This window comes from Phocoena sinus, chromosome 2 (assembly GCF_008692025.1).
Source record: "Phocoena sinus isolate mPhoSin1 chromosome 2, mPhoSin1.pri, whole genome shotgun sequence".
Lineage (NCBI taxonomy): Eukaryota > Metazoa > Chordata > Mammalia > Artiodactyla > Phocoenidae > Phocoena > Phocoena sinus.
Window position 1 is genome coordinate 5,269,760 of NC_045764.1, and position 25,791 is coordinate 5,295,550.

The following is a 25,791-nucleotide window of genomic DNA, read 5'->3' on the forward strand; positions in this document are numbered from 1 at the left end:
GTGATCCTTCATGGAAAATGAATAGACAATTGGAACGATATTGTATTGTTCAGACATTTTGTAGAAAATCACAAAAATTGGCGTATGTAAATGTACCTTTCAAGCAATGTGAGTTCCCTGAAAAAGAGGATGAGTTAAGTGTCATAAAGGTTGAGAGAGATCATTATATTTACGGATGTTTCCGTTAATGACTAAAACACAGATTAATTCTACAGTCTTCTGTTTTAAACTGATGTGAAAATGAAAAGGGACCAAAGAAAGCACCAGAGCCACATTGAAGCTATAAAATGAGAGAGGAGCTAGAATATAGGGTGTGAGAACCTTGCCATTCTTCCTCCAAGGCACCTCTTCATGTCAACCCTCTCTCCCTATTCTCATGACTCCTCCACTGATCCAGCCCTCCAGATAAGTTCAGCTGGCCTTCTGGAAATTTCACGTAAGGATTATTGAACTCAAAATACAAGAGCAGCTCCCCATTAAATAAAAAAATTAAATCAGAATTCTTCAACCGGCCACTTAAGGCCCTTCATCGATGCTGCCACCTTTCCCCAACCACCTCTCTCCAAAATGACCCTCCTGGATTTGCAGAACCACTACAGTATGCCCAGACTGGGTTTAGGACCTCTTTTTCAGTTTGGTTCGTGCTGTTTTCCTAAAAGCATGTTAGTATGCACTTTGTCTCCTGTGTCTTACCCATCTTTATAATGTTTCCTTATCACAGTGCTCTAGATTTGTACATATGCCTTTTATTGCAAGCCAGAGAAAGTCATGACGTTTACTTCTTTGCGTTTCCCTCATTGTTGAGGATGTCATATGTCTGCAGTAAATGCTTATTAAGACTGTAAAACCATGGGATTTAGATGAAACTAGTAGGAATGAAAAGTAAACCTTGGTATATGAAATAAGTTATAGGGATTATATGAATACAGAATTGAGGTACTCTCCAAGAATTTGGAAAAATAGATGGAAAACAAGGGGCAAAATAAAGTCTACACACCTAGCATTAAAATTTCCAGCAAACTTTCCTTATCCAGGTAGAAAACTGGTGTATTTTTTTTTCTGAAGAAATTATATGTCCCCAGGGGAAAAATATCTTCAAGAATTGACAGTTGGTGTTCCCCCAATGGAACTGTCAGCTTGCCATTCAACCACCCATGATAAAGTTTGCTAGTTACGAACACCGTCCATCACCGTCTATCACACAGAGCTTATCATCCACTCTTTAGTGTTTTATTCTTAAATTTAAATGAACACATAAGGTTAAATAGGTATCTGAGGAGAACCCCTGATATGAAATAGAAAGATCTAAACAAGCAAACAGAAGAAGAAGAACTTAGAGAAATCAGAGACCATGCAGTAAACTTCAAAAAGCAGCTATAATATTTTTAGAGTAATAGGAGGAGATGTTAAAATGCAAAATAAGAATGAGTTTTTGAAATTAAAAATATGCCAAAAATTTAAAAAATCAATATACATTTTAAAAGATAAATAACAAAGATTTCTCAGTAGAACAAAAGAAGATAAAGAAATAGGAAATAGAAAAGGAAGTTATGGAAAATTAGAAGACCAATCTAAGAAAAAATAGAAATACAGATGCACTTGTGGAGATCATGTGACTCTTCTGGAGTGAAGGTGCCTTCACCCCGTGGGTCAGAAAGAGAGGGTCTTTGTAAAATGTAGATGTGGATTCTGTAGGTCTGAGGTTGAACCTGAGATTTTTGCATTTCTGACAAGCTCCTGGGTAAAGTCTGTGCTGGGTCCATGGACCACACTTTGAGTAGCAAGGCTGTGGTCTAGGCCATCTCTGGATCTTCCCTACACCCACCACTGATATCTAAACCATTTGCAGAGTGGGGCCTTGAGGCAGCGGGGCAGGACAGGGGCGGGGTGGGGCGGGGAGGAGGTGAATATTCCTCAGATCTCTGTGCACCCAAATCTGAACTCTTACCTTTTCTCCAGAACCTCCTTCCCTTAATTATTATGTCTTATTCAATTATTGACACCTCTGTCCTTCCAATTTCTCAAGCAGGGAAACTGTGCATCACTTCCCTCCTCTCTCTTAACTGCCCCAATCTATTTTTCTGTAGATCCTGTTTCCTAAATACCTCTCTCACTGTCTCCTGCTCTCTCTGCCACTGCCTTCAAACAAGGCCTCCCCAGGTCACACCTTAGCTGTACCACAACTTCCTCACTACCTCTGGGTCTGAGACTTGGCTCTGCAGGGATGCTTGTAAAATGCAAACATGACCTCCTATGTAAAATACCCTCATAATTCTCCATTATTTAAAAATAAAATAAGATCTAAACTCATTAAAATAACATTTCCTGGTCCTTCTGGACCTGACTTCCTTTCCCTTTAAAAAATTTCATCTCCCACAGACACACACTGTTGCGGCCACGTTTAGCTCTTTTGTAATTGGAAAGCTTTGGATGTACCATTTTCTCTGTCTGAGACTCCCAATTCCCCTACTTTGCCTGGAGAACTCCTATACATTCTGTAAGACTCAGCTGGCTCTTGGGAAGCCTGCATTGCCCTTCCCAGGCAGAGGTACTTCTGTTCTCTATGGCTTTCGTTGTTGTGTTTTTGTTTTGGTCCTTATCAACGTTCTGATTACAGTGGTGCCTTCTTACCCAGCAGTTCCCCTCCTGTGAACTCCTAGTATACTGGAATTTACTTTCTTATGTACTTTTGATGACCACAAAATTTTCCTTTGTGAACTGAGTCACTCATGAATTTCATTTGTGCACCGTGTTGGGGATTATTAGAAATGGTGGGGGCTGAGGATTCAAGTGGAGAAAGGAGGTGAAGTGAATGGTACAGAAGAAGCAAGGGGTGTACAAAGGTGTCTTAGAAAAGTTAAAGGAAGAAGAAAGGAGAAGATAATTCTGATTCTTTTCTGGAAGGAGGGAAGGAGGAAGAGAAGGGAGCTGATACTTCTGTAAGCAGAGCTAAGAAGCTGGGAGGAAGAGGAGGGAGGAAGGTGACACCAGGGGGCAGGGTTGGGAGCGCAGGTCAGCAGGCCGTGCATTATTGATTAGTAACACACTGCCCATGCAGACGGAGAAGCAGAAAAAACCCCAACTCCACGTACCATGTGTAACATCTGCAACAAAGCAAAGCACATTGGCATGCACCCTCTTGTAGATGCCAAAGACTGGAAACCAAGAGTGCAACAGACCTCTTGACAAACTTAAGGTGTGTAAATATCATGGATATTATTAGTGTTCTGAATTAATAACTTTATTTTAATGAATGCAAAAAAACCCACATATTACGGCTTTCTTAGGTGTACTCTCACACTCGGTCCCCTCCCATGGAGCAGCTCCTAGAGCAAACCCTCCCTTTCTCTGTTTTCTCAGCTCTATCTCGAGGAAGAGTTTGTTCCTTTTGGCTTGCCTGCTCTTGGAGACTCTAGGATTTAAATCTAATCTTGCTTTCCACCCATCCGTGGGGAGTTCTTCCTGCTTCCTGGCACCACCTTGCCTGGTTCTCAGACATCAGTTTACTTTTGCCTCGCATCCCCAGCTGCAGGTCAGATGTCCCCTTGCTCACTCAAAGTCCTCAATGCATGTCTCTGTTCTGGAATCCTCTTCCATAAAAGGGGAGATTAGACACCCCTGATATTCCTGGTGCCCATGGTTTTTAAGTCAACTGTGGATTCTTCTATCATTTCTTACTTTAAGAAACCCAAGTTCAAGTGTAGAAGAAGAAGGAGGGTTATACTTATTTACATGATAACCACAGTTTACATTTAGTGGACACTTATCAAATGCCAAAGACCGGATGTGTTAAACATTTTGTATACTTTCAGTGCTGTTATTATTATCTTTCTGCTGATGAAGAAACAGGGCCACATGGTCAGAAAGTGATGGAGCTGGATTTTGAACCCACATGAATGATCTTCCCTAGACCTGACTTTGGAGGGGAAAATCTGCAACGTATTTCACTTCGTATTCCTACCATTTTGTAGAATGGCTCATATGTAAAGGGCACATGAAGAATCTTTGTGGAATGCATTCTGAATTAGGGAGGAAATGGGAGATTTGCCAGCCAATGAAAGACAGGGTTTCAGGTTAATAGAACATTTACTCTGGGAAAAGGAGAGAGGAGAATATTCACCTTCTAAGTCTGAGGTCACGGATTCTAAAACTATCTTAATTTGTCTTTGCTGAAGAAATTCCGAAACAGGATGAGTGATAATGGTGTGGAAACAGCGACTGGTTTTTATATTGCTTCCACCGAATCACATGCAGACTGTCTGACTTGTCTATTGATCTCAGCTAGAGTTGAGCAGGTGGGCTGGATGTAAAATTCCCTAACTCGTCATTCCAAAGTCAGTCAGACCTTGAAAGCATATTTCTTTCTTTTCCTTCTAGCATGAGGGACAATTAGGAATTGGATGGCTAGATTGGGAGCAGAGAAATTATCTTTACTTTGTTTAATAATAAACACATTAGTAACACAGGAAAATTCTGTTTAAAAAAAAGTAAGTTCTTACTGAAATCATGCTGGAGACATCTGTTATTGCACTTAACAAATTTGCTGAGTGCAAGTAACCTTTAAGAAAATAGAATCATGAAAATAGTTATGTTCAAAGCTCAGAGTTAGAATTGTCCTTTGTGTTGGAGGATTCTAACCCATCCTATTTTATCCTATTCTTAAAGTTGACAAATATTTCACGAAGACAAGATCTCCCTCCACCCCGCCCCCCCGTACCAAACTGTTAAGCTTTTAAACAAAGCTTGAACTAATGAAACTTTAAAAAAATGTATTCAACTTGAAGTGTGTTGTGGTATGACACCTGTTTCTTAAAATGAACAACAGAATAACAAAAAACTCATCAGTTGACTTCAGTATCACCTCAAGAAAATAGCAGCTTGCCCGCTAGTTTTGCTAGTTTTGTTCTTGTGGTTGAATAGAACAGGTGTAAAACAGGGTTACATCTCTCCATAATATCAAGTTGCAGAGCCTGTTTAAGGGAGTAATTTTTAAGTTCAGTGGTATTACATACCCTCACATTGTTGTGCAGCCATCACCACTATCTATCTCTAGAACTTTCTTTCATCTTTCCAAAGTGAAACTCTGTACCCATTAAACAATAACTTACCATTCTCCCTACCCTGCATCTCTGGAGACCACCATTCTACTTTCTGTCTTTAGGGTCTTCATATGAGTGGAATCATGCAGTATATGCCCTTTTGTGATTGGCTTATTTCACTTAGCATAATGTCTTCAAGGTTCCTCCACGTTGTAGCATATGTCAGAGTTTCCTTCCTTCTTAAGGCTGAATAACATTCCATGATATGCATGCAACATATTTTGTTTTTCCATTCATCTCGGTCAGTGAACACTTGGCTTGCTTCCACGTAATCCTGCTATGAACACAGTTGTACAAATATCTCTTTGAGTTCCTGTTTTCCATTCTTTCGTGTATATACCCAGAAGTAGAATTCCTGGATCATATGGCAATTCTATGTTGAATTTTTTTGAGCAACTGCCACTGTTTTACAGTAACTGTACCATTTTACATGCTCACCAACAGTGTACAAGGGTTCCGATTTTTTCACATCCTCACCCAGTACTTACTATGTTCTGCTTTTGTTTGATAGTAGCCATCCTATGAGTGTGAAGTGGTGTCTCATTGTGGTTCTGATTTGTATTTCCCTGGTGATTAGTGACGTTGAGTATCTTTTCGTGTGTTGTTTGGCTATTTGAATATCTCCTCTGAAGAAATGTCGATTTTCTTTGCCCATTTCTTATTTGCTTTGTTTGTTTTTTTGCTGTTGAGTTGTAGGAGTTCTTTACATATTCTGCATATTTAACCTCTTCTCATATATATGATTTGCAAATTTTTTCCCATTCTTTGAGTTGCCTCTTCACTCTGTGGATAGTGTCCTTTAATAGACAAAAGTTTTTCCTTTTGAAGCAGTCCAATTTATCTATTCTTTTTCTCTTTTGTTGCTGTGCTCTTGGAGTCACATCAAAGGAATCATTGCAGAATCCAGTGTGATGAAGCTTCCCCCTGTGTTTTATCCTAAGAATGTTATGGTTTTATCTCCTATATTTAGGTATTTGGTTCATTTTGAGTTAATTTTTCTATATAATATAAAGTCAGGGTCCAAATTTATCCTTTTGCATGTGGATATCCAATTTTCCCAGAAGCATTTGCTGAAAGGTGGCTACATCTTAAGCAAGAATTGTTTTAGTGGATGTTTCCAAAGCAATTTCTTACCATTTCAAAGGTCAAACAGATAATGATTAAGTTGTGCATCGCTTAGAAGTAGATTTTGACCTCTCACGAGTTGAAGAGTCCTGAAGATCTAAGATCATTTACATCCCTCAGGAAGAAGAAATAATGTAGCCTTCTAGGGCAAAGAAGGAAGATATGAAAACTGCAGGACATCCCACTGGTCAAAGTACATCTGCCTGGTTTGCTTTTTCCAAACTGCCACACTCAGTTGGGTAGAGCGGCCTCCCTCCTACCTGACAACCTTGGAGGTTGGTGAGGAAGATGTCCTCACTTTTTCTTTGGAGTTTGGTTATTTTATTGACATTTGCTGAATCATATGGTGAAGCTGGAGGACTTGCGCCGCAGAGACAAAAAAGAAATACTGACCTCCAACAGTAAGTAGACACATGGATTATTTCTGCTGATGGACTAGGGTGGTTCCTCATCAGTTTTCACAAATAACCAGGTAAGCAAAGGTGTAATTTTTCCTGAGGAAAACAATGATGTTAAAAACAGGTAGGGGAAAACAGTTGTATGGATGTATGGAAGTATCTTTTTATACACAAACTTTCCATTTATCATTTTGAGAAAGAAATGGCAGATGGGCTGGGAGAATTTGGTTGAGTTGACCACAAAGCAAAGGTGTATGCAGTCTGTAGTTAGTCGCTGAGAAACTTTGTTCTTTAGACTTAAAAACTATATGCCATAATTACCGATACTTTCTCTGGCTTGGATTATGCAGACCTCGAATGACTGCAGAGAGAGGAAATTTAGTGTTTCTTACTGGATCAGCTCAAAACATTGAATTTAGAACTGGATCCCTGGGAAAAATTAAATTAAATGATGAAGACCTTGGCGAATGTTTACATCAGGTAATACACTGGAAATGCATTGAAGTAGTTTTGTATATTTGTATATGGTTACTTGATTGAACAGGCCTATGGGATTTTTTAAAATTTATTTTATTACTATTTTTTATGCAGCAGGTTCTTATTAGTTATCTATTTTATACACATCAGTGTGTACATGTCAATCCCAATCTCCCAATTCATCACACCACCACCACCACCACCCCCTGCCACTTTCCCCCCTTGGTGTCCATACGTTTGTTCTCTACATCTGTGTCTCTATATCTGCCTTGCAAACCAGTTTATCTGTACCATTTTTCTAGGTTCCACATACATGCGTTAATATATATTTGTTTTTCTCTTTCTGACATACTTCACTCTGTATGACAGTCTCTAGCTCCATCCACGTCTCTACAAATGACCCAATTTCGTTCCTTCTTATGGCTGAGTAATATTCCATTGTAGATATGTACCACATCTTCTTTATCCATTCGTCTGTCAATGGGCATTTAGGTTGCTTCCATGACCTGGCTATTGTAAATAGTGCTGCAATGAACACTGGGGTGCATGTGTCTTTTTGAATTATGGTTTTCTCAGGGTATATGCCCAGTAGTGGGATTGCTGGGTGATATGGTAATTCTATTTTTAGTTTTTTGAGGAACCTCCATACTGTTCTCCATAGAGCTGTATCAATTTACATTCCCACCAACAGTGCAAGAGGGTTCCCTTTTCTCCACACCCTCTCCAGCATTAATTGTTTGTAGATTTTCTGATGATGCCCATTCTAACTGGTGTGAGAAAGAGGCCTATGTGAATCTGTACTTTGAATCTTTAGCACAGGGAACATAATCGGAGGTGAAACAAGTCCTTGGAAAGAACAATGCCCTAGGGTTAATGAGGGGTACAGGTAGTACTTGTAGCAGGAAATGGCTCACTGTGTAGGCTTATTTACTGTAGTCCACAGAAGGTGCAGAGGGTGTTAGTGGGGCCTCTTTACAAGGGGACTGAGGATGGAGGGGGACCATAGAAAGTGGTAGATGTGACCAGTTTACTTTTGCCACACAACAGAATTGGCCAGTTATCCTCCTGTCTTATTGAATGCTTTCAGTGCTCATTATTTTCTACATCACGCAGGCCTATCCGTCATAATGTTAGAAGTTGGTATTTAGAGCTTATTATGGGTTATCCACTGTGCTCGGCACTTTATGTGCGTTGTCTCATCTAACCCTCACAGCTGCCCCGTGAGGTTGGCGTTACGATTACCCCTTCAGTAAGGGAGGTAGAGGAACTCTGCGGCCACACGTCCAAGGACATACATTAAATGGCTGAGCCAAGATTTAAAACCTGAACAGTCTCATTCCAAGCCAGGCCTCTTTACATGCATTCTAAAGGGAAAATATGCAGATGGAAAATTCCTTGATATATTGTCACTGAAAGGGTAAATGGAATTACGCCACGGCCATTTTAGTCCAATGTTTATTATACGTGGCATTGTTCTGGTTTTTCTAATAATGGGCAAGACCTCGGGGCTTAAAATAGAATATACTACTCAAATTTTAAAAATGTTATTCTTATATACATGATTCTTTCACTAGCGTTCTCTTCCTCCTCCTTTTACTTCTCCTCCTTTTTAAAATTAGATCCAGGAAAACAAAGATGATATTACGAACTTAAAAAGAGGTGCAGTTGGTCTGCCTCAGAATATTTCCAGTCAAATCCACCAGCTCGATTCCAAGGTGAGTCTGACCTCCCCACCCTCAGAGCAAATGGGTTCTCCTTAATTCAACTTTGTAAATAATTCTTTTTCAGAAGATATACCAAATGTGTATCCTCTTTAGAAATGTAGTGTTGTGATCATGGGCTTTTTGGTTAAATGACGCAGCTCTAGTAGAGGGTGTAGAGGTGGTGATAGACCGCGGTTGGAAATTCTGTGACCAGAGCTTGTGGTATAAGTCGGCTTTGCTCACGTGCTGATAGCACAAGGTGGATGGATCACTGTCACTTAGGAAAATTCCCAGAGTCACCATGCACAGAAAATCAACGAAACAACTTATCATTGGGTTGTACTTCTTAAAAAAAAAAAAAAAAAAAATGCATGCCATGGAAGAGAGTAGGAAGGAAGGGAAGCCTGGAGGGGAGAGAAAAGAGTAGGGAAAAGGCAATAAGAAAAGGAACAAACAGATAAAGTAAGTCCGCAGCAGAAGGTATTAGGAAAATATGTCACAGGCTAACATTATATGTGACGTGCCTTTGAACCAGCTAACGGATGTTTTCTCCTCCCCACTGCTAGCTCGTGGATCTTGAGAGAAAATTTCAAAGGTTACAGCAGGTAAGTCCCGTAACTACTAGATAGCCAACATCTTTCATTGAAAATACACTAGAATCATTGATGGAGCTGGTATTCTTAAGGTGGATGGAGAATCAATATCAAGGACTTTGCTTTTCCCATGATTTAATTCTCATCACAATTTAAAAAATTTGTTTGGGAGTGTAGTTGATGTACAATGCTCTGTTAGTCTCTGCTGTACAGCAACGTGACTCAGTTATGCATCTACATATATCCACTCTTTTTCAGATTCTTTTCCCATATAGGTCATTACAGAGTATTGAGTAGAGTTCCTTGTGCTCTACGGTAGGTCCTTATTAGTTATCTGTCTTCTATATAGTAGTGTGTCTATGCCAATCCCAATCTCCCAATTTATCTCTCCCCCCACCTTTTCCTCCTGGTATCCGTAAGATTGTTTTCTACATCTGTGACTCTCTGTTTTGTAAATCAGTTCATTTAATTCTCATCACAAGTCATGCTTCCCAGGACACAGATGAAGCAAAGTGAGCCTCAGAGAGATGAAGGTCGCTGGGCATGTGAAGTCCTCTGACTCTAAGTTTAGCCGTCCATGTGCTCTGCCTCTTCTGCGGGTGCTTTTTAACCGTGCAACTTTAGGCTGAAGCTGGTCAGCTAGCGACCACCCAACTTGCCGATTCAGGCATCCAGGCCTCGGTTTTCCAAGGCCTTACATTTTCTCTAACGTTAAACTTAGAAGTCTAGGATGTATCTCAAAATATTCCAAACCTTCTTCAAAGTATATTTGCTGGTAATTAAATCTGAACAATTGATTAGAATAAACCTTCCATAACTTTACTACATGCTTGTAAACTAGTCCTTGTGATTTTAGACTTCTTATCCCTTTTGTAGGGAGCTGACATTTTTGAGACTTTCATGGGAGCTGTAAGCTTCCACACAGAGAAATGCATAGAAGGTCTCCATATTTTAAATTTTGAAAAGAAGCAAGGGAATTCCAGGTTAAGAATCCCTGCTCTAATATTGTTGGTCTGTTTTTGATTATGCTTCAAATGTTGTCCTCTATTTTGGTGTTTTACATTTGGTGAACAAGTTCATGTATTCTTTTTGCTGGCTTTGGTAATAAATTGCCCTTTCAGCCTTTATCTTTTTATGGAGTAGCTGAGGAATTAGAAATGAGCACGGCACAGCACGAGAGTTTTCAGTCTCCTAGAGTGCTTCTTCATTCCCACCAAAGGTCAAGAACTGGAGGCCATGGTCCAATTAGCTCAGACTGTCCTCCCTCTGCCCATCCCCCCGGGAAGAGCTTTTAATGATTTAGGAATGGAAGTGCCTGCATGCCTTTGGATGGGGCAAGTGCGCTCTGGGCACCACAGTCCCCCGAGTTCCCTATTGTCTTCCTCCTGACTGCTTGCGGATTCCACTTCCTGCTGGGCCCCCGTGGGCTTTTGAGTTTTTAATCCTCAGCGTTGTCTTGTATGCCAGAAAAAAAACTCTAAGTGAGTTTGTGGTTAATTTTTAATAGTATCCTGTGATGAACAGAGCTAATTGTGGTACTGGCACAAAGATAGACAGAATAATGGAAGAAAACAGAGCCCAGAAAGAGACCCCCAAATGTATGGGCACCTGACTTGTTACAAAGGTGGAGAGAGAATGGGCTTTGCACTAAATGGTACTGAGTCAGCCTGCCATCCTCTGCTCTGAGTTTCATCTGCAAACGGAGGGAACAGACTTCATTTTCTCTGAGTCACCAAATATTTTTTTTTAATGTGAAGAATAATTTGCCCCTATTTTAATCTTTAAAACAGAATTAGACAAAGATTAGGTGAAATTAACAGGATAGCTTTCCTTGCATAATCACTTGTCCTCTCTAAAGAAGTTTCCTCTGCCCCCAAAGGCATTACAAATCTTACAAGACTGGAACTGGTAGCTGACATAGGCTAAGATTCCCCAGGTTCTATAGACAAAGGCAGGTCTGTCTGTGACTCTGGTCTGAAAGCAGTCATGTGAGCACGAGACTGGAGGGTGTATCTAAACCACAGGCCACATTTCCAATAAAGGGTCCTGGAGTGAAAAGAGTTCAGTTATCTTAACCCAGGGGAGGAGGGGCGGCAGCAAAAGATGATCGTATTTCAAATGCTTATCTGGAGGCACCAGAGATAAGAACAACAGCAACAGAACCGGAACAAGAGAAACGTCCATGTGACTCCCACGGCTGAAATCTGGACCCGTGTCCACCAACATACGTTTGTCAGGTGAACAATGCTTTTCCAAGGAGTAGAGTGAGAACCCTCGCCTGCCACTCATGCCTCATCCCATCCCTGGTTAAATGCATGTTAATAGTGAAGGAATGTGAATAGGACTGATGATATCAAATGCTTTGTTTTTTCATAAGAGAGTTGATATGAAGAAGAATTTAAGGAATGGATTGAAAGTCTGGAGGAAGACCCTCCACTGATCAGGAGTAAAGTGTCGTTTTATATACATACCCGCTCTGAAACACGGAAAGCACGATTGTCTCGCTGACCACCCTGTCTTTGTTTCAGACACACGACAGAAAGGTCTGCAGCAGCAATCCGTGCCAGCACGGCGGAACCTGTCTCAATCTCCAGGATTCCTTTTTCTGTATCTGCCCCTCACAGTGGAAGGTGAGTCACTCGGTCTTTGGTTAAAAATGATGGTGAGTCAGCATCAGTTGTTTCCTTGGAGTCCTTCAGACATGTTTAATTCTCCATCCAAGGTTTCTAGGATTCTGTGGTCTCCTGAATCAGAATGAATGACACCATGTACGCCAACATCCAAACAGCGGCGGGCGTGATTCTGTCACCCACTGAGTACTAAGCCATCTCAAGGAGGGTTCACTGGGTTGGATACTACATGTTATTCTGGCTAGCATGAATTGAAATTGTTCAGCCTTGAAAGTACCGAACAAATCTTGATATAGCCTGTACATTTTCCTGCCCTTTTCTATTAATGATGAAAATGTTCCTGACATGTGCATTGACTATTCCCAGGCAGAGCTCCATAGTGAAATGAGGGTTAGCCTGTATAAGGATGCTTCTCGTGTGACTGGTGTGATCCGCGAAGGGCTCTTTGTCTCTGGTGGGCCATACCTGAGTTCCAGGGGAAGGATGACTGGAGATCAGGCTCAATTTTAATGTATTTGGCTCGACCGAGGATTTCTTTCCTGTCCGTGTTTAAATCCTTCATCGTGTCCTGTGAAGACTGGCCCCGGATGCCTCTGCGACCTGCGACACCTGACTTTGTTCTTTGTCTGAACGCAGGGTCCTCTGTGCTCCGTTGACGTTAACGAATGTGAGATTTACTCAGGAACACCCTTGGGCTGCCAGAATGGAGCCACGTGTATAAATACAGCAGGAAGTTACAGGTACCTTTTTTTTTTTTTTTTTTAAACCCAATAAGTATTTATTTTTCATACTCACAGGTCTGCATATCAGCCACGGTGGCTCTACCTCATTTCGGTTTGGTCTGCAGGTCTCATTCTTAGGTGTGGGCTGGAGGTGTCCCAGCTGCCTGAGAAATGTCCTTCTCATGGCCAAGGTCAAAAGCCCCCAGAGAGTTAAACAGAAATATGTAAAGTCTCTTAAAGCTTTAGCTCAAAACTGTCACTTTTGCCTGTTTTTCTGTTTTTTAAAAAAAATATTAGGGTGTGTTTTTTAAGGACTAAGACATCCCCTGGTTAAAAGTGTCCAAGATTAAGTATCTGTATTACCAGCAAAATTAGGTGCTCCCTGGGGAAGTCATGTGGTGCTCATTGAACATACACATAGCTATTTACTTAGATGGAAGAAAGCTTGTGTGACCTCAGCTCTCACCCCATGAAGAAATTCTTTCTCTGGAATCTCTGAGGAACGGGAAGGAGGCCACCATGGCTGGGGTAGAGTGAGGATGGCCCGGGGCAAGATGAGGCTGAAGGGTTAGTAGGAGTCACAGCATCAAAGCGGCAGCCACTGAGGAGCCTTACGTAGAAGAGGGAGGGAGGGAGGGACCCCCCCCCAAGCCCCCGCATACCAGCGAGCCCATGCTGCCCTCATTCCACAGAGCGGAGAGCTGACAGATCACACCAGGACATCTCCATTCAAGCGCTAAGTGCAGTGTTAGCCGTAACCAGAGCAGAGATTGAACCGAGGTTTTCTTCACACGGTTAGCGCTCACTGTCTTTCTTCAGTTGGCCATCAGGCCCTCAGCACAATCGTCAGGCCTCCCCCATCTCCTCTTCTGATCGCCTCTGTCACATGGCTCGTCTGCAGCATTGTGCTCCACTTGGGCACCGCCCTCTGCAGGAAAACTTCCCTTCCCTTACGAAGCCGACTTAGGCATGCCGATGCGTCCGTGTTCCCATCAAACTCTAGGAATATTGGTCTTTAAAGCTACACTGGCTGATGCAGGGTCTTGTTAAATAATCAAGTCCAAACATGTACGGCAGATCAATGCCACACGGTTTCTGTAGTTTCTTAAAAATCACTTTAAAAAAACCTCAAACCTCTAGACATTATCTTTCCCTATAGTTTGGTGGATCTCCTATATTCTGTGATTATTGAAAGATAAAGAAACTGGTTCTGTTATGACAGAATCTCTGGGTGTGACCTCACTGGAGTAAAGAGCAATTATTTACTCTCTCGCTAGTGTCCCTGATGTCTTGTTCTTCAATTCCCTTGTAACAATCCATTCTGACCTTTCCAGCAAAAATGAGCACAGTAATTTTGGTTTTGGCCTTGTCATCTGTCAACACACGATTTTCTCAAAGAGCAACCACAATCTTCCTCTTTTTCATTTAGTTGATCCTTTTGTTCTTTTGACCTGATGTTAAAAATTTTTGCTCATTGCAAGTTACAGACTTAACTCATTCAGGCTCCTGGTGGATGTGTCTGTGCGTTTAAATGTCACGCACATTGTACCGCCTGTGATGTAAATGAACTATGACATCATTAAAGAGCCTTTTGCTCTCTGGATTTTGTTTCTCATTTAAAGGAACCCCCTGATCCCTGCTTTTATAAACATTCAAGCTTGGGCCAGATCCAGAATGCAGGTCTAATCTTTCATTGCCTTGAAAGCATTATCTCCTCATTTCTGTTTATGGGCATTTATCAAGGAGAATTGCTGCTTGCAGATATCAGTGGCAAATGACTCCTAGCACGGATCGGATCGTCCCGCCTTCCGGTTATTGAGGAATGTCCTGGAGCTTAGTTCTCACTCTTGGTCTTGTGTTATCATCACTGTCTCCTGGAGTCTTGCAAGTCAACACAGTAACAAGTGCGTGCAGCAGGGAGGGGAGCCCCGTAGACGAAGCCAAAATCGTTTCCCCCCCCAGGACAAACTTGTATTTCTACCCCTGCAAAATGGAAAAGAAAAGAAAAATTTTAACACAAATATTTGCTGCATGTCAGAGGTTAATTTTTCCAGATACAAACGAGAAGGAGGGAGGGAGGGAGGGGGAGAGAGACAGAGAGAGGAGAGAGAGAGAGAGAGAGAGAGAGAGAGAGAGAGAGAGAGAGAGAGAGAGAGAGAGGGAGAGAGGGAGGGAGGGCGGGCCATTGTATTTGTTGAGAGCTGCCTAACTGGCAGATCCAGCTTGATAGGGCAGCACTGAATTATTTTCTCTTGCACCGCCCTATCAAAGAAAGCCCAGGGCCTGATTGTGCTGACCCTGGGAATGGTTTTGGTTTCTAGTTTCTGCCCTTCATAGCGTTGCTGGAGTACGCTAGGGAGCACAGCACGTCCATCTGGTTTCTTCTTGCTGTGGGGATGCTTTATGAAGCCTCACGAATTCCAGTTGATTATCTGTGACCTAAATACTCTCGTTCAGGCATATGATGAAGTCTTTCTGAAGGAATAAAAGAGCATATATCGAAAAATACACATGAGCATAAGATTAAACGCTTGCTCTGTGGAATCTATGTGGAATGAAACAAAGATCCTTTAGATATTTTCTCGAGTTCTACTGATTACGTGAGGTGAAATCCTTGTTAATCAGTAGCTTCCCTGAGACTAGAAGCCCCTTCTGGAAACTTCTGTGGGCAGTGGATGAAGGCAAGCTTGAGACCCTGTTGGATAATCTGGGTGTGCAGACATGTGTCTGTGGTGAGCAGGGTTTGCTCTGGATTTGCAGGCCTCTCCAGTCTCTGACTCTTAGAGCCCACTCACTTGAGGGAGACAAAGGAGTCTTTATTTACGAGGATTAATAACTTTTAATTATAAAGACCTTTGAAAGACAAAGCGCTATGCAAATACTAATTCATTGGAAGCCCCATTTCACAGAAAAGTTTCTGGTAAAAATTCTTTCTTGGAGTAATGAAAGTAGAGCAGGAAAAACCATCATCAGTTTCCCCGACTCCTGTGGCTCGTGGTCTTGTCACAAGCTCTCAGACAGCTAACAGGTAATATTTTGCCAGTTCTCAATACTGTTATTGCCTCTTTATTCTGAAGAAGTGATTCCTGTTGTTCCCTGCTGACTATGGGTTTAAGACAGTCCGTGGGATCCACATTTGCCATGCATGGATGGTGCATGTTATATACTTCAGGCTCAGATCTAGAAGGCTTTCTAGGGCAAAAAAAAAAGTTGAGTTTTTTGTTTTTTCTCCAAGAACACAATGGTGTTTACCATATTTTATTTTACTTATTTCCATTCTTATCACTGGTAGATTTTAAAACAGGCAGAGCTTATGATGGAGGATCATCTGGTTTTAGCTCAGATTATAGTTAAGTATTAAACGTATTACCTCTTTTAGTTAGTCAGTTATATTAATATTGAACCACGGAATCTAGCACAAGTTAAACTATGACCATGAAAATATATGTGACCTCGTCTCACCTGCCAAATGCACTTGCAGTGTTTTTGAAGATGGAAAAGCCTAGTTTTTTTTCTGCTGGGACCAAATCAGCAATAGAAGGTCATTACAAAAGTGACTTCTTCAGGGAGGCATATAATTCACTACTCTTTTACCTTAAGGGTGTATCCAGACACCTTGAGAATATACATTTTACATGCAAACACTGTTATGTTAAAAAGACATGTAAAAATGGAAAGTCTTCAACTAACTGTCCCTTTCAGAACATGGGAATGCGATGTGGAAAAACAATAGTACAGGGATAACACTGACCTACGTTTTAATTCATCTTCTGCCAATTGCTAATTCTGTGCCTTGGGCAATTTGAACCTTGCCAATAAAATGGGATTAAAAATACTTGTCTTTGAGGATCATAGTAAGGAAATTGCTCTTGTATTTGGCTTCCTTCCTCCCCTTAGGCTTTCTTCTTCTCCTCGTGTTATCTAAACTTAATGAAAGAAGTGTACTTTGTAGCTCATTAGGGAAGTGCTGTAGGATGAAAATATACTCTTCTCCAAATGACAGTAGCAAGGGAGAAGGAAGAGAGAGGATTTAACTGCATCTTTTCTCAAATTTCAAGTCCTTTTCCAATAGTAAAGCACTTAGTGATAAGATAAATGCACAGTTTCCTGAGCACTTCCTACAGGAAAATGCCTTTAGACCCCAAGGTGAAAATAGTGTTCATAGATTGGCACTTATATTGTACAAGAAACAGAGGGAGACGGAGTTATTATTACATGGTCTAAGGTGAAGAGTTAACAGGAAGGGTCAGGACCTAGGCAGTCTTGTCCCATGGGTTCCTGAATACTCAGGCTTCTCATACATCACAGACTCAGAAAGCTAGTAATAGTTGGTTTAAAGATTAAAAAAATTTTCTTTTGGTGGGTGGAGGTGCTGGTAAGATAAACTTTTAGCCAGGAAGCCACCTGGATCAGATCCTCAAATGTGTGCAAGAGATGGTCCAAAGTCCTGCCGTCTCCAAGAGTCTAATTAAATTGTCTGAAAGAATATTCTGTGTAAGGCTGGGAGAGTGAAGAGGAAAGGGAAGAGAATATGAGAGGGGGAGTGTGGAAGAAGAGAGATGAGAAGAAGATAAATAGCTATGGGTAAGGAATGAATAATTGAATTTCTTTTGAAGTTTAATCATGTATTGCTATCAAGCTATGACCTTAATGAGAAAGGCAACCTTGGAATGCTCAGAAATGTAATTTATTAATGGAACAGGTTTTACAGAATTGTATATTGATGTTGCAAATTGCATGGGACATACTTATACCAAAAAAGTATTTATCTGAAATTCAAATTTTAAACCAGGCATCCTGTATCTTTATTTGCTAGGTCTGGCAGCCCCACATGTGAGTGCCTGAATGGTATTCACCATACTCTTATTACTTTCCATCTCCGGCCACATTCGTTGGTCTCTTTCTTCCTTAGAACCCACTCGAAGGTGCCACCACAGCAGTTGTTTCTGGGGCCTCCACGGCTACCCAGAGTTCTGTGCCCAGAGTGTGGCTCCTAGAGCTTCTCCAACAACCAAGCTCCCCTTTCCCTCACTGCCAATCACACATTTGTTTTTATCCATGGACATCAGCTGAGCTCTTTGTGCCTCAGCACGTATCGTTAAAAGAGGTTCTTTAGGGCTTCCCTGGTGGCGCAGTGGTTGAGAGTCCGCCTGCCGATGCAGGGAACGCGGGTTCGTGCCCTGGTCCGGGAAGATGCCACATGCTGCGGAGTGGCTGGGCCCGTGAGCCATGGCCACTGAGCCTGCGCTTCTGGAGCCTGTGTTCCACAACGGTGAGAGGCCCGCGTACTGCAAAAAAAAAAAAAAAAAAGCTTCTTTACCAGGTAGAGCGGCTCCTTTTCCAGAACACTCAGAAACTAGTTCACGGTCCATGGCCACACAGGTCCTCCTCGTACCTTGACTCTGCCCTCGGCCCCAATGGCCAGCATGGCTCAAGTCAGGCAAACAGTGCCCTGCGGGCCTGGCTCTTGCTCCATCAGCTGTGCTCAGACGTGTGTAAAGAAGTGTAGCTCAGTGATTCCTCTACCTCCCCCACCCACTTCCCCCAGCCATCTCACACCGTCCATATTCCCTCTGAAGCTGCAGGACAGATATAAAACTAACTCAGCAACTTCAAGATTACGATAGCTTAAAACGACTTTGCTTATTTGATTCTTACTGAACTGAAATCTCATGACAAAACAGCCACGGCTAGTTTAGGTAATATGTGATAATTACATCTTGTGAGTTACAATGTGACAATGAAAGAAATGTTACTATGTTGCCACGGCTAGTTTAGGTAATATGTGATAATTACATCTTGTGAGTTACAATGTGACAATGAAAGAAATGTTACTATGTTAACTCCTGTCTTATGGATACAAGTGTTGCCCTTGTAGCATAATCATCGTCATCATAGACTCTGAGATGTGGATATACCACTGTCCGTGAGGTTATGCAAGCCTAGAGAATATTCGAGAATTTATCCATTCAGTCAAGGTCACCTGTGCTTACTGGCGTGCCCAGCTGGATGGCCTGTGAACGGCTGCGATGATCTCTCCCTTTACCGTCCTGATGAACTCCGTCCCCCTTAGTTTATAGATGGCTGACCTTTGAAAGCACTGTTTGATGACCTAATAGCAGAAGAATTTATAGTGGTAGTTGTGCCCTCTCACCCCATATTTGAGATGATAACACGTTTACTCAATCTGCCACTTAAAGAAGCGCACGGATTTTCTCCCAAGACGCCAGCCAGTAAGTCTGGTTTGCTGGTTTATGATTCCACGTGAAGATCACTGACCTGCAATCGGAATTACTGCTATTTTTTTTATTGATGCTAAGAAACAGGTCCTGACGTTGTGCTCTGTGTGACCAACAGTTGTCTCTGCTCGCCTGAGACCCACGGCCCCCAGTGTGCATCCAAATACGATGACTGTGAGGGGGGTTCCCAGGTGCGCTGTGTCCACGGCATCTGCGAGGATCTGGTCCGAGTGCAGGCTGGAGAGGTGGGTGTCTTCCGGAGTGGGACCCCTCGGGAGAGGCCTGGGTATTAGTTCCTCGCTCTGCGTAGCTGTGTACAAGCTGGACCCTGTGGGGCTGCAGAGGGGAGCCACGCCCTGCCCTTAAGCCGGCCTCAGATGAGGAAGGTTGTGACCGTTGTCTATAAGTAAACAGAAAACGGGACCCAGAGGTTGATTTCATTATATAAATCCGAGCGCTTTTTTTTTTATGATTCGTCCGTGAATCTCCCTGTGAGGCATGACCTTCTCTTGGCCTTGTGAGTTTTAACGTTGACAAGACATGGCAACGCAAAAGGCCTGCCCTTGTTTGCAACCATTTGAAGGAGTCTGGATTTTTCTGGCCCCTGAGCCCCTGTAACTGCTGCAGACTCCACTTCCCTGAGCATCCCCTGTGCTCTGGGTCCTGGCGACCTTGACTCCTGGCCTTCAAGGTCGCCCAGCCCTGGCCCACTTGGCCTTGCTGGAGACCTTCCGGTCTTTATTTTTAGTTCTATTTTTTTCTGCCCATGTGATGGAAAATGGTTCCCTTCCAGCCGTGGTGGGAGGGGTGGTGGTGGGTGGAACCTTCAAAAAGGAAACAAACAGAATCGACTTTCCAAGGTCTGTGCCTACCTGGGTGTTTTCCCCTCTAAAAGCAGGGCAGGCTGAGTTGATTGACTTTAATTATATTGACTTACAGCTCTTGATTGTTGTTACTCTTTCCCAGGCATCTCTGGGGCAAATGACAGGTTTCCCTTATTCTAAAATAAAGCCGTTTCTCTTTTTTTCATGGTCTGGTCTAAATGCTTAATCATATGGGAAGAAAAAGAGAAGCCACTCGATTGGCCTCATGGAAATGAACGTTAGAGGAAAAATCAGCTGTGCGCTCGGTGAGATTTTCAAAGGCTTTTCATGCTCATTTATCTTGATCGCTTTTCTTCACACCCTTGTCGTCCTGCCAGCCCAAGTACAGCTGCCTCTGCGATGCCGGGTGGACGGCCCCGTCGAACAGCATGGCCTGCACGCTGGACAGAGACGAGTGCAGCCTCTGGCCGCCGCCCTGCTCAGCGCTTGTGCAGTGTTTCAACACGCCGGGCTCCTTCTATTGTGGCGCCTGTCCCGCAGGTATGTGGACGTGTCCCCACCCGGCCAGAGATGCCTGGCAGCCAGGCAGAACGCCAGAACCAAGTTCCTTCCACTGCCGAGGGATAAGAAAGCCGTCTTCAGGACGGCTTCCAATCCAGTTTCATGTCCTGATGCACTAAAGCCCGCTCCAGGCCATCTTACTGCTGCGGCAATTCAACAGAAGAAATGGGGGGTTTGTCCCAAAGTGTGCCGGAGTCAGATCTCGGGGCCAGCGTTAGCCATAGAGTTCGGGAGGTCAAACATTTGGTTGCTATGACTGTGAACTGATTAGACTTGAGATCAAAAGACACGTGCTCTGGTCCCACGTTTCATATGAACCAGATGATTGTAGACTTGGGCAAACTGAACTCTGACTGTTCACTGGAGTCCAGTAGTCCTCAACTGGGTGTGTCGTTAGAAGACCCTGGGGCCTGGCTGTAAATAGGGTCGTCCAGCTCCATCACAGACCCAGAGAGACCGAACCTCCAGGGGAGGTCCCTGAGAATGTGGACTCAGGGCTCAGAGACTGCCTGGGTTTGAGTCAAAGCTTCATTTCTTACTGTGAGATCACCATCCTCCCTTCAAGGCATGCTTGCAGAGCACCTACTGTGAGCTGAGCACTGATCTGGGTGCACTGGTAAGCGATCGACCAGACCCCAGAGAGTTTACAAGGCCCGTCTGCACTCCTTGGGTGTTCTTAGAAAGCGGAACCCAAGAAGAATATAATAACTGCAGCTATTCCTTGTGAGAATGTCATTAAGGCACTGTGCTAGGCAATTTCTAATTCATGCAGCTACAACAGAAACAAGAAACGGTAGGAATTAGTAGTATTCCCATTTCGAAATGTAAGAACTTGGACCTCAGAGAAGGTAAATAACTTGCCCAAGATGTAAGAGCTTAGCCTCAGTCAGGATCCAAACCCAGGTCTGCTTGGCCCTTGGTGAGAGCTGAGCTGCTGGGTTCTCCCTTATCCTCCCTTGCCAGGGAATCTCACATGCCTGTTGGTTCACTTAGCAATGTCTGGTTTAGTGACTTTCTTCATCTTACACGTTTAGATCTTGTACAACTAGAAAGACACCGAAGAAAACACGTCAAGACCTTTTCCTTCTTAGTTCTCAGGGGCAAGCAAACTGTGCAAATAATCATGTTCTTGAAAGTAATTTGCCAATGACAGTCTTTAAAAACTAGAAATCAGAGAAGTAAATCATTTAAAGTATAACCTGGGCAAAGGTGTTCTTACATTTTTCTTTTCATTGTTGGAGAGGAAAAAGAGAAACACAAACTTTTTGTTTTCCTGTCAGTCACCTTAGTTTTCCCTGAATATCAAAGCAATGTATGCTCTTAAAAAATATGAAGAAACTATAAAATTATGAAAAAAAAACAACAGAAAAAAAAATAGTCATCACTCAGAACCACCACTAATGTTTGAACGTGTTTCCTTCCAGCTTTTTTCTATGCATTCAATTATTCACCCACAAATATGATAATTTTCTTAGGTAGATTTTTAGAAGGGGTCCCTACTTAGATCAAAGAAAATAAATATTTTAAAGGATTTAAAATGTTTTTAAAATTCTTATAATTTTAAATCATTTCAATTGAGTAATAAAACTCAACAGTTGAATAAAACAGCTGTGTCTCAAGTAACACGATAATAATCCCTTCCTTCTTCAAGCCCCTTCTCCTGATGAGACCACTCTTAGCAACTGTTTCTCTCCTCTTCTGCCTTTTCCTTCACTCATACAAACACACAGACCTATATGTAGGTTTAAAAACAATTCTTTCCCCAAACTGGGATCACAGCTCTGCATATATTTCTAAAATTTGGTATTTTCAATTAAAATACATAAGGGAAAATTCTTTCAATGTGTGTGCACATATTATTAAAATAGCTTTTAGCATCCAGTGGTATAGATGAGTCATAATATTTTCAGCTATGCTCCTATAGACCATTGAGAGTTTTTTTTCCCATTAAACAATGCTGCAGTAGATACCAGCTTACCTACATCTTTATGTACTGATAGTTTTATCATTGCAGAATAAGTTTTAAGAAGTGGAATTGTTAGTCAAAAGGTACGTATTTAAAAATTTTAAATGAATACTCCTAGATCTCTTTCCCAATAGGATTTATTAATTTAACTTCTGACTAACAGCACGTAAGACTACCCCATGTGCCCACCTCTTTGCCGGAATTTGATCGTAAGTATTTAAAACAATTTTTGCCAGTCTGATAGGTAGAGTATATCTCATTTTAATCAGTGGTTCCTTACACAGTTAAGCAGGTTTTCGTGTGTTTTTAACTATTGAAGAGCTAACTTTTCAAACCTGTTTTTCTAGGCTGGCAAGGAAATGGATACATTTGTGAAGATATCAATGAATGTGAGATAAGCAATGGCGGTTGTTCTGTGGCTCCACCTGTTGAGTGTATAAACACACCTGGATCTTACCACTGTCATCCCTGTCCACCAGGTGCTACACCAAATTTCCTGATACCCTTACAGGCAAAACATGCATTTGGAAACAGTCTCTTGTGTTCCGTTGTAAATATGACTTATGTCTAAGGAGACAAACTGAATAGTGCAAAAAGTTTTACTTAACTTATGGATCCAGGGCACATTAGTTCAGCTATGTTATAAGAAAGAAATAAAACATATTTTGAATATCAATGGAAAACAATAAGCCTTTACAAACTGTGAAATAGCCTCTTGAGATAATGCGGAACTTGACAGATTTTCTCTATGGATCACAGACGTATTGTTACCACAAATAATTTATTAATATAATGAACTCATGAGATGTTTTCCATATAAAGTTTACTTAATAACAGACATAATAGTAGGCATATCATACATGTGAATTTCCCTTCTCTTCTGGAAAGAAGTCATGACTCCTATTCTCTAATCTAAACTGAGTTACTATCCAAGAAGTTCAGGGAGTTCTAAGGGGTAAACTGAAACCCTGTATGTTTTATTAACATGAAATAACAGTACTTTGGACTTGTAGAATAATTCAGCTCCAAGATCTTCAAAGTCACTGTAATTAAAAAATGTCAACTTCCTTAGTGTCAGCACTTTCTAAGTCTCCCAGTAGTTTCATTTGTCTTTTTAGTTTTATTTGTGTCATTAGAAACAACCCTGAATGTTGTTTCTGAAATCAGGTTCCTAATTCTTGTTGTCCATTTTATTTTTTTAATATTTATTTATTATTTTATTTATTTATTTGGTTGCACTGGGTCTTAGTTGTGGCTCGTGGGCTCCTTAGTTGTGGCTTCAGGCCTCCTGAGTTGCGGCACGTGAGCTCCTTATTTGTGGCAGGTGGGCTCCTTAGTTGCGGCTCTCCAGCTTCTTAGTCATGGCATGCGAACTATTAGTTGAGACGTGTGTGGCATCTAGTTCCCTGACCAAGGATTGAACCCAGGCCCCTTGTATTGGTAGTCTGGAGTCTTATCCATTGCGCCACCAGGGAAGTCCCTGTCCATTTTCTTAACTATGGAATTTTATTTATGACATATTACATTTACATCTTCTGTTTTGATGGTGGAAGATCTGTGGTTGGTCTGGTTCCTGTGATATTTGATTCTCAGATTGGGATTCTTCTTGCATATTCCTGACGTTGCTTTTCATGCCCCTGCTCTTGCTGTGATCAGGGTACCAGGGCGACGGAAGAGTCTGCACCCTCATAGACCTCTGCTCGGTCAATAACGGAGGCTGCCACCCACTCGCGTCATGCTCCTTGGTTCTGGGTAATGACTCATCTCTCCCTCTGGTTTGGGGTATTTTAATATGACCTTCTAAAGCAAATCAACATTTTAAAATCAAAATCCTCTGTTTTCAAAATTCTTACTTTGGTCTTCAAACCAAAAATTAATCCATGTTCTAAAACTATATATTTGGATTTTTAAAAATGCAATAGGCTATGCTCTTTTATTATCTGCTCTAATTTTTGCAATTATTTCCCAAGATAATTAAGCCAGCTGATACTTGCATGACTGTATTCCAGCAGGAAGGAGAAAAGGAGGAAGGAGGACCTGTCAGCTCTCTTTAAGGACTCCCCTTTCTGGGCCTTTGGCTCCACTGAGCCTGGCTGCAAGGGAAGCTGGGAAATGTGATCTTTATTTCAGGTGCCCATGCCCCCAGTTAAAATAAGGAGTTCACTACTAAGGAGGGGCAAATGGATCTAGGGTGAAAACCAACACGGTCTCCTGTGCTGCATAAAAGAAGCTTCACCTCCTACAATTTAAAAAAATACATACATATTACTAAATTTTCTCCCAGAAAATGTATCAGTTTATACGCTCCTTAACAGTGTGTGAAAATATACATTTACCCCACCCTTGACAATAATGGGTACTATTGCTAGTTTTCGTTTTGGTCCATTTTATAGGCAAAAATTGCCTTCTCGTTATTTTAATTTTGATTAAATCAAAAAACTTTCTGATTACTAATAATTCATAATGAATACTTTTTAGATATTTACTGGCCCTTTAAAACTTTTCTTTCATGTCCTTTGTTCATCTGCTTTCTTACTGATTTGTAAAATTTCATTAGGTACTATGAGGATATTATCTCATTATCTATCTTATGTTTTACATGTACTTTTCCTGGATGTTGTTTTTATTTTAATTTTTTGGTTGTATTTTCTATTTAGAAGTTTAAAATTTTTATGTAGTCAAAAAGGTAGATGTTTTCTTTTGGGGTCTTTCCTCTGAGAATTTGGTCTTCCCTACCAAACTCTTTAAAAATAGTCAAGTACATGTACTCTCATTTATTTTTAATATTAAAATCTTTGATCTTTTGAAGATTTGTTTTTATCTATAGTGTCAAATAGAGGTCTAATTTGATATTTTTGTCCAAATAGGTGACCCCCACTCCATTTATTGATAACGTATCATATCTCTCGTTATTTCAAAATACCACTTTTACTTTTGCTAACTTGTCATACCACATATATGAAAGAATATATGTGTGTATATATGCATGTATATATGTGTATAACTCTTTAAGTGTTTATTAAATGACTAACAGCCCACTGAAGTGGTTAGGAGCATGAATTCTAGAAGAAGACTGGATTTTACTTTTCCCGTGGCTCCACCATGTTCTAGCTGTGTGTCCCTGATGAAAGGCACTTAACCTCTCTGTGCTTTGTCTTCATCTGTAAATGGAAATTATAATAGTACCTATTTATAGGGCTCTTGAGAGGATTAAGTTAGTCAGTATGTGTACAGTGCTTGCAACAGATACTGTCCTCAGAGGAATGCTCTTTCCTGCTGTCAAGCCTGCCATGGTAAGAAACTCCCCTTTTCCTTGGCGTGCCTCCCATTGGTACACAACTCAGGACCATGACATACAGGCTGACAGCACCAGTGTCAACCTGCAAATAAATCTTGAAAATGTGTCGTGTCTTTCTTATTCTTAAGATAAAAACTAGGAAAAAAAAGATTCTCA

The 25,791-nt window shown here is 41.5% G+C and overlaps 1 protein-coding gene across 1 annotated transcript in view; it reads left to right on the forward strand.

Moving 5' to 3' along the window:
• The window catches only part of CUBN (cubilin), a 280,069-nt gene that overhangs the window by 197 nt on the left and 254,081 nt on the right, over nt 1-25,791 (forward strand). The window contains 10 exon segments of the mRNA XM_032622320.1: nt 6,345-6,625; nt 6,973-7,102; nt 8,719-8,814; nt 9,369-9,407; nt 11,924-12,025; nt 12,662-12,765; nt 19,105-19,231; nt 20,188-20,350; nt 22,685-22,816; nt 23,994-24,089. Of these exon segments, the coding sequence (XP_032478211.1) occupies nt 6,513-6,625; nt 6,973-7,102; nt 8,719-8,814; nt 9,369-9,407; nt 11,924-12,025; nt 12,662-12,765; nt 19,105-19,231; nt 20,188-20,350; nt 22,685-22,816; nt 23,994-24,089 (1,102 nt within the window). The 5' untranslated portion in view covers nt 6,345-6,512.